Genomic DNA, 9,273 nt, shown 5'->3' with positions numbered 1-9,273 from the left:
GAGACAGCACAAGGCATATACTCACAAGAAGAACCTAAGCTAAGCTAACCTAACCTAACCTAAGCTAACCTTTCCATTAAAGTTGTGAGTATTTATCTTGTGAATATATGCCTTGTGAGCATTTGTCTTGTAAGTAAATGTCTGCACACCCCAAGTTTCAGATACATTCTGTTTATACGACAAAGTGCAAGTACTGTATATATCTCTCTCATGGCAGCTCTCAGTTACAGTTCCCGTAAATATATTTTATGTGTATATATAAATTATTAGACTAAATAAAGAACAGCGAATCGGTTGTTTCAACAAACTCCCTGCCACTTCGAGCGTAATTAAGTGACTAACTATAAGTGGCCATAACCATAGTGTTACAGCAACCTGGACATAACATCTGGTTCATCTAAATTTTTTAACTATTATCTCATCTTCTGTTGTTCACTGTATTCCCACCTTCTGTTGTTCACTGTATTCCCACCTTCTGTTGTTCACTGTATTCCCATATTCTGTTGTTCATTGTATTCCCATTTCCTGTCGCGTGTGTATTTGTGTATTTAGTATACAATTGCACTGTGCAGAACAAACAAGGTAGAGTTTGTCAGCATCACTTGAGGGTTCACGTAGAATTAGAAAATTTCGTAAGTAGTGAAGTCATGCTAAAGGAGGTGCTTCGGTCTAGATATTAATTAACGTGTGCTATCATAGAAATGAATACTGGTACACAGCGCAGTAGTGGCATCAACCTGCGTCATAATTAGCTTCAACAGAAAATTTATGAAAAGATAAGTTTTTCTCTCTTTAAATTAACAAAAATTCATGATCAATTGTCATTAAATTGGGCGTCAATGTTCTCGTAGCTTTTACATCCAGTACATCATTTAACTGAAATTTATGTTTCCTAAGTGTCACACTGATGTTTCTGACAGAGAGGCCAGTAACAACAATGTACAGTACGAGAAGATCAAGCTGTACGAGGCATTCACTTACTCTGATATGTGAGTAATGTTCTCTCCTTCAGGTGGCAGGCACGTGTAGTTGACTGCTGGGGCGTAGAACATCATGTTGAAGGTCTGCGACGGCAGGAGGAAGTACCCTGTGATAAACCACACAGGGGTTTAATTTTACACCTTCAAGTACATTCATAAATTAGACGATTGGTATTAGTGGTGTCATGATCGGAATGACGGCTACCCTGTTAAACTAATGATCCATATTACGCTTACACGTCCACAAAACCTTCTGAGTCTCCCAGTGGGAATGTCCTCCGTTCTCCCTGTTTCTTTGACGAGGTCATCGAGATGTCATATGTTTGTTGACCAATTGTAAACTCTTTCTGCTACCGAGAACATTTTTTTTTATTATATATTGGGCACTCCCCTACATCCTCGTGTAAGGTGAAGCGCAGAAGCGTTTACAGCGCCCAACAGGGAAACATGCTAAGTTCATGCTTGCCTTTATGTCTCATGAGTTAAGGGCGTAGAAGCCTGAAGAGTCAGTGGTTTATGTCATCAAGTCATTGGAAGCTCCAACAACTCCCTGAATACGAATTCGCAACTTTCGATTTACAACAAGTACCTCCTACTTTACTGCTATGTGAACAGGGACTAATGGGTGCTAGGGAGTAAGTCCAAACAACTTCCACCGGCCCGGGAATCGAACCCGTGACATCTCGCTTGCGAGGCAAGAACGATACCGCTTCTACCACTGATCCCCCGCTGCCGTCGAGAACCTGTAAACCCTTTTTTTTCCACCTATGATTAGCAGAGACTGATAATCATAGTGAAATTGTGGTAGGGAGGTTAACTGAGAAATGAGTTGATATTCCTGGAAAGGAACCTTTTAAAATCTGCTCCTCAGGTTGTAGCAAGGCATTGCATGTTGGGACCTGTTGCCATCCTACCTTTTGTGATCAATTTAATTCTTGCTTTTGATAGCTCAGTCAGAGCATTGTTTGTAAAGATAATAGTTGGGAATGGAACTGAGTTCGTAGTCTCAGTTTCAAACGTCAGAGTGTTACAGTAACGTAATTCAGTGAAATGGTTGAGTAGGTGGAATCCGTGACTTAAGCGTGGGTGGAAGGCGGCGGGCAGCTTAACCATCAGTGAGCCGCCACGCTTCCCTCCCACAGGTAGGTCATTCCACTTTCTCAGTGTTGTAATTCGCCATTTTTAAGTGATTTGACCTAACTAATAGTTTGATTGTGCAAGTGTTAAAGTAACGTAGTTAATGTGCTTTGAGTGAAGTATTTTATGTCATTAATGTCCCTTTGAAACGTTGAGGTTCGTTATAAACAGTGAGTGAGCCGCCACGCTTCCCTCCCACAGGTCCCTAATGCAGCCTAGGCCATGTCTGTAGCGTGGATGACGCATCCACTAGTCTTGAGAGATGTCTGAGGTCCAGTGGAGTCGGGTGTCCCCTTGAACCCCGACCGTCAGAAGCTCCACTACCACCCATGGGCCCCATAGGGGGTAGTATTCCCCTAACGCCCTGCCCCTGTGGTGAACCTGGATCGTCAAGCCCCCAAACTACTGCCAGCCCCATCATTGGTGGATGAGTACAGTACATAACTCAGTGGGGCTGTTGGTGTGGTGGTGTTAGTCCACCGGGATTATCGGAGTTTGTTGGAAGGTGTCACTTGGTGATGAGACCCCCAAGGTGGCCGCTGGAGTATTGCCCCTGAGGTATTGAGTGTTGTACTGGCAGGTGCCGCTGGTTTTATTGGTACAAAGGTGCTGTAAGAGTTTATGTGTGTTTTGGTGTGTGTACACCCAGTAGAGGTACAAGTAAATTGAGCCTGAGGTCATGGTACCAGGAGTTCCTACTTTGGGTGCATACAACGTCTTTTCTGTAACCATTTTTGTGTTTCAATAAACAGTGTATTTGTATGTGGGTCTATGATTCACCTACAGTATTCACCGTTGTTCTTTCCCTAATACTCGATACTATAATTACATGAACCCATGGGCCTTCCTCTCACGTCACTCTACCAGGTCAGAGTATTTACGTAAGTTGTTGTAAGAGTGCCAAGCCCTCGCAGGGTGGCAGCTTGTGTTGCGCGCTCTTACAAATGGTGGCCTCAGTGGCTCAGCAAGCAGTAGCCGCCCCCGCTCTTACAGTGGGTGCTTAGAAGGATTAGAAAAAAAAGAGATAATTGTCATTGATGTGTTTGCTCTTAAGTGTCTCAGAATTTGATAAGATTAGAATCTCAGGCGCCATTAGTTACGCACACCGATTAGGTTACTGGCGCCAGCTGATAATCAGAAACCTTGGTGAAAGATGTTTTTGTCAGTCATCAATAACATTCTTACAATTAATGTTGACGGCAAAGCGACTGGAGTACTATACTTATTATAACAGGACCTTGGGAAATACTGTCTACTAGAACAACAATGATACTTTTAGAGACTGAAAAGTAGACAAAATTATATTGCGTTTGAATGGTGTTGCACTGTGACGAAAACAACGCTATCGAAATACAAAACCACGAGTATAAGGTTATATGCCTATGGGATAGTGCTAGAAAGCATTGTAAGCCATGACATGGCGGACCATCTACAAAGGAACAGCCCTAGGTAGTGGGAATGCCAACAAGGGTTTATGAGTGGACGCTCCAGCTTGACGTGGCTGTTGGAAGTACAGGCTGTATTGGCAAAAGATACCTTGACTGTGAAACATAACAAAACAATCTCTATCACCTTCAAACACGGTTCAAAGAATGAATGCTGATTATTGCTGAGATTCAATACTTTGAAATACAAGAGTATCGGGAAACGTTCCACTGTTCCAACATGCCGAAGATATTGCCCCAACTGAAACTACAGTAGATGTAGCGCCGGATGATTCTGAGAAGAAAATCTTACCAGTAAGGTAATAAAATTAATGCGAAGATCCAGTACATAATTAGTCCGTCTCTCTATAAGACTTCTAACGTGTGGGACTTCCTCACTTGGGGTACTGTGATTCTGTTTGGTCTCCAAAGTAAACAAAGATGACCAATTGATTAAGAACGTCCAAAGGAGGGTCACTTAGAGTCTAGACATTTGTCTTACCAAGATATGTTAGTACGTCATCAATTGTCCCATTAGAGGTCACACCCTTACTTTGAAGAAGCTATCAATATATGGAAAACTGCTGGAATAAATGTTGTGAACTTTTGGAATAGCCTGCCAATACTGGTAGTGAACAGTTGCCAGCAAAAGTCCTCCCACAACTTGATACACAGGGCTGTGGGAGAACTTTTGCTGGCAACTTACATGTTCCAGTACTTGCCAACAGTGCGTAACCGCACGAGTGCTAGTGAGCTGACAAGGGTGCAGGGAATAATGAACTATACAGTAAAGTATAGTTCATTTAGAGAGAACTAGACTTAAGTACCGGTAACGAGGGGGGAACTCCCATAAAGGTTACGATGAGAACGGACAGAGTGATAAATGTGAAGAAATACCAGGAACCGAACCACGGAGCCTTTTACTTTTCTAGCTCCATTAACTGGCCAAATCTACCTATAACTTAAGGATTATCTGGTTAAGCTGGGTTACGAGTCGTCGTTAAGAGAAAAAGTCTAACTTGTGGTACTTTTCCAATATTGGCATCATGTGGGAGACAGACCGGGTATGATGACGGTCTGGAAACGTCTAGTATGTGTAACTTAGGCGAGTAAAGCACTGAACTGATGAACAACATAGACAATCACAAAAGTTAGCCGATAAATAAATAAATTTCGGAATGTTTTTCACTGAAGTAATTGTGATAGAGGGAAGCATAAGGTAAGCCGTAATAAAAAAAAATGGCACTATTTTTTTGTGTAATACGATATGCATGTGTTATATATGCAGACTGCCGATCAACCTGAGTCAGGTAAGATAGGGTTAAGGGGAACCTGAGACAGAGATCCATACTGCTTAGGCTACATATAAACATTAAATGAAGTATGAGAGACAATAGACCGTTTATATACAAACCAGCAGATGCACAAAACAACCATAAGACTACTAGAGTCAGAAATGGACGAGTATAATATTTATAATGCAATCGCACAAGTCTTGTCATGGAAGGTTGGATATTAAAGACACGGTTTAGTGAGGATTCGGGAGAGATTACTTGCATTCATTTTAGCGCAGTATACTGGAAAGCTAAACAGTAATAGAAACACCCAGACGAGGAAATTTATAATAGGGTAGTGATCACTGTTGTGTCCTGGGATAAACTACCAAGGTTCGGTTAGGTTTAGATTTGAGAAACTTGTCTATGCTCGTACACGTAAAAGGCTGTTGTAGCCACTGCAAGGTTTAACTGATAAGACTAGGGGATGGGAAGGAGACAATGATAACAAGATAGCCAGTGGTGAAAAAGCACAGCGAACAGGACCACTTACCTGTACGTACTGTATCCAACAAACCTAACCAGACCTAATGATCTTGTGGTAACTTTGGTTAGGTTACACTTGGTAGTTCTTGTCCTCTGAACTCTATGATGCTTAAATGTTTTAATATTCCTGAGGTAGTTTAGTTTAGGTTAGGTTATATCTTTAGGTCATGTCCTTTGATGTGTTATTGGTTTAGTGGCATCGTTCTTAGTACTCCCTTTAACACTGGTAATTTTTCAAGACTTCTATAAAATGTTAACAGGCGATGAGAAAATTAAGGAAATAAATTATTATTAGCGAAACCACGAACACCATCCAGGAACATAAAAGTTAAAAAAAAAAAAATCTTTGTGAGATTAAGAGAGTAAAAGACTTACAGTAGCCTGAGCCGATGAAATAGATCAGGTTCCACTTGCCAGTCCCCAGCTGGGTGAGCAGCTCGTCGAACTTGTTGGTCATCATGGTGCTGTAAGAACCCCCTGACGAAGGGAAGATTTATCAATAAAACTCATGAGTCAAAAGAAACAAAATTATATAATACAATTGTTTTTATATATTAAGATTCTATAGATCCATCGACATCTTTTTCATGTTGTTTTCATTCTTACTCAAAGGTGATGAGTCCAGTTGTTTAATCGTCATAGAAGCAGAATACAGAAAGCTGAATAAATCTTCTACGAACTAATATCGTTGCAAAAGAAAACTAATGATGGGAATATGAGTAAGTATTTTATGGGATCGAGTCGAAGGAGAAGGAACATCCACTCCTAAGGTACCTTCAATGTTGATAAATTTCTTAGGGATTTTTAGTCTTAGAGATACTGTAGATGAAATTTGGTTGAGAGGTGGAGGGGCAAGGGGATGGTTATGTACCTATCCCTCCACCCGGGGGAAGCTGGCGATAATGAAAGGATAAGGGAATTAATTAATAATTGAGTGACAATGAATGAGTGGGTGACAGGATGAATTGGTAAATAAATGGGTGACAGAATGAATTATGAATGAGTGAATGAGACAACATAGCAAATGAATGAGCGACAATGAATGAGTGAGTGAAGAAATGGGGATTTAAAATTAAAGAAAAACGATAAATAAACTAAGTATGGGAAGGAATATTTAAGAAATCTGAAACGTGTGACACCAAGGGTATGATGAACGTCTTTATTTCCTTGACCTCAGATGTTTCGAAGACTTATTTGCTTCAATCATGAATGAGCCTCTTAAAGTAACCACTATAATAATTATATAATACATAGTAAAAAAACAAACTATTATCAGTAAGACTCTGTATTCATGTTCAACTATAGTGCAAACTCAGCACTATTCATGTTCAACGAGTGTAAACTCAATACTATTCATGTTCAACGAGTGTAAACTCAGTACTATTCATGTTCAACGATAGAGTAAACTCAGCACTATTCATACTTTTACTTTTGCTCTTATCCTCTTGATCACTGATCGGCTCGGTAGCCGCTTGGGCGATCGGTCACGTCTCTGTTATGCACTGTTGGCAAGTACTGGGCATGCACTGGCTCCTGAATGTATCTGACCTGCTCCAATGCTTGTCAAGTCTGGCCTTGAAAGAGCTCACACTCGGTGCCGTCACAACACACTCTAGCAGATTGTTACAAGAGTTCACACCTCTCACTCCGAAAAAGTTACCCCTCACAATTTTCTTGACTAGTGGCTTCTCCAACCTTGAGCTGTGACCCCTTGTGGGGCGAACGTCCGCCAGTTCCAGGTAAGGACAATCGACTGAGTAGTGCCCTTTCAGATGTTTATACACCTCAATTAGATAACCCCATTGCCAGCCTGTAACATAAGCTAGGCTATTGCAGGCGCTCTAATCTCTCAGGGTAGCTGAGATGCCGAAGTGCAGGCACCAGTCTGGTGGCCCTCCTTTGGACATTTTCAATCAACTGACAGTCCCTAGCATTTCTCGGGGACCAGACGGGGTGACAGTACTCTAGACGGGGAAGCACATCACTCTTGAAGATCGTTCCGAGTGATATCTGAACGGCCTTCTTATAAGACCTAATAATTTAGTTGCTTGATTCACCTTCTTCTCGCAATAGGCCCAAGAACTTCAGTTACTTGTCAACATACACACCAAGATCCTTTTCACCTCCAGTCTTAATCAATACAGTTTCTTCGTCCCATTGGGACATATGATACGCCTCCTTAACGTTGGTACTTCCCAGGTGCAGCCTCTTACAATTCGTGACATTGAATCTTAGCAGCCATTTCTTCGACCATTCTTGAAGCTCACAGAGATCCTTCTGCAGCTCTTCACAGTCTACTTGGTTCTTAATTTCCCGAAATAACTTGGCGTCATCCGCAAACATTTGTATTGAGGAATGTATACAGTAGCATCAGGCATGTAATTTATGAAGCAAACAAATAACAACAGGCCCAATGCACTGCTCTGTGGTACCCCACTTGTGACGGATGTAAGGGCGGGGGCACGCTGCCACCATTGTAAGGGCGGCGGATCTCTACTTCTGAACCACCAAGGCCACCCTTAAAGACGGGAATTTTCTTCTCTCCCTTATACTTATTTCATACTTCTGTCATATTTTTTCATTGGTTGTCTACATATATCATTTCATGGTTACTTCATAACTTCAGTTCTTTTGGTAGCATGGCGAGGGTCTGCACATGGGTATTGTAATTCTGGTATCAAGGTCACTTGGACAGAATAAAGGTGGATACTGGGAAAAAGAAATGAATACCCCTAATATACTCTAAGAAATGTTGTATTAATATGAAATCAAAGTAGGGAAAATGATGTCATTAACATACAACTCCAAGGTGCAACTCCTCGGCTTTACTCAACTGCAATTCACTTAGATACTGTATTCTTACTTCTCACAACCTTACTGGTGTTACATTACATACAGCTACAAAGATCAACTCCTTGGCTTCTCAGCTGCAACTCCAATCAGATATTCTCGCTTCTTACAACATTACTGGTGTTACATGGCATCACATTACATTACCAGGCAAACATACATCTGATACCTTCACTAGACTGTTGTTAGTACCTATGAAATGCACTCACAACACACAACACGTTATTGCTGATACAAACAAATTACATGGGTTCACTACCCAACAATAATTATCCCCAATCATATACAACAAACACTGTGGACCATATAACTGTACGGCGTGCCCCAGGGTAGGACACTGGCGTCTCACAACTGACGACCGCTGTTATGATTGGTGGTAGTCGAACACGTGGCGAGAGTCTGGGGTCTAGCCCCCACGATGCATGGAGCAAATTAATCCTGCCGAATCGGCGACATCGTCCATTACAGCGAACTGTTAGGTAGCCACCGACTCCGGGCAGCCGGTGGGGTGTACAAATAACCCACACACTGAGAACAAATTTGGAGAGCGTTACGGGAGGGGCTTCTGATGATGATGATGATAATGAAGTAAACATAACATAAGAACATAAGAAAGTGGGATACTGCAGGAGGCCGACTGGCCCATACAGGGCAGATCCCTTTCACACCCATCCCAGCACTTCCATGTGCCTATCCAACTTCGTCTTGAAGCTCCCTAGCGTCCCCGATCCTACTATAGCACTCGGTAGCCTATTCCACATATCCACAACTCTATTACCAAACCAGTGCTTGCCTATATCCTTTCTGAATCGGAATTTATCTAATTTAAAGCCATTTGTTCTAGTTATTTCGTTATTACTGAGCTTCAGAACATCTTCCATTTTACCCTTGTTAATCCCACTTACCCACTTGTACACCTTTATCATATCTCCCCTAACTCTACGCCTCTCTAATGAATGTAAGCCTAAGCTTTTCAGTCTTTCTTCATATGGAAGGTTTCTAATATTATGGATCATTTTTGTCATTCTTCTTTGTACTCTCTCCAAAGAATCTATGTCCATT

At 41.6% G+C, this 9,273-nt stretch overlaps 1 protein-coding gene across 1 annotated transcript; it reads right to left on the bottom strand.

Annotated features, from left to right (window-relative positions):
• Positions 1-962: 962 nt before the first annotated feature.
• On the bottom strand, positions 963-8,822 carry LOC121879471. Its single transcript, XM_042386117.1, has 3 exons — positions 8,515-8,822; positions 5,737-5,838; positions 963-1,087 (listed from the first exon to the last, which is right to left on the bottom strand). The coding sequence occupies exons 1-3, from the start codon at positions 8,805-8,807 to the stop codon at positions 1,009-1,011; spliced, it is 474 nt and encodes a 157-aa protein (XP_042242051.1). The 5' UTR covers positions 8,808-8,822; the 3' UTR covers positions 963-1,008.
• Positions 8,823-9,273: the final 451 nt, after the last annotated feature.

The sequence above is a fragment of the Homarus americanus genome, unplaced genomic scaffold, assembly GCF_018991925.1.
Source record: "Homarus americanus isolate GMGI-L3 unplaced genomic scaffold, GMGI_Hamer_2.0 scaffold23231, whole genome shotgun sequence".
In the NCBI taxonomy this organism is placed as follows: Eukaryota; Metazoa; Arthropoda; class Malacostraca; order Decapoda; family Nephropidae; genus Homarus; species Homarus americanus.
Note: the sequence above shows the minus strand (reverse complement) of the source record. Positions and strands in the feature narration are given on the sequence as shown.

Bases quoted from the DNA above. Each gene is read 5' to 3' on its own strand.
- LOC121879471 (XM_042386117.1), bottom strand. From the start codon at position 8,807: ATGTTTACTTCATTATCATCATCATCATCAGAAGCCCCTCCCGTAACG. The intron at 5,839-8,514 runs GTCCACAGTGTT...TCCCTTCGTCAG, and splicing joins GCACGCCGTACAGTTATATG to GGGGTTCTTACAGCACCATG. The intron at 1,088-5,736 runs GTAAGTCTTTTA...GGTTTATCACAG, and splicing joins TTTCATCGGCTCAGGCTACT to GGTACTTCCTCCTGCCGTCG.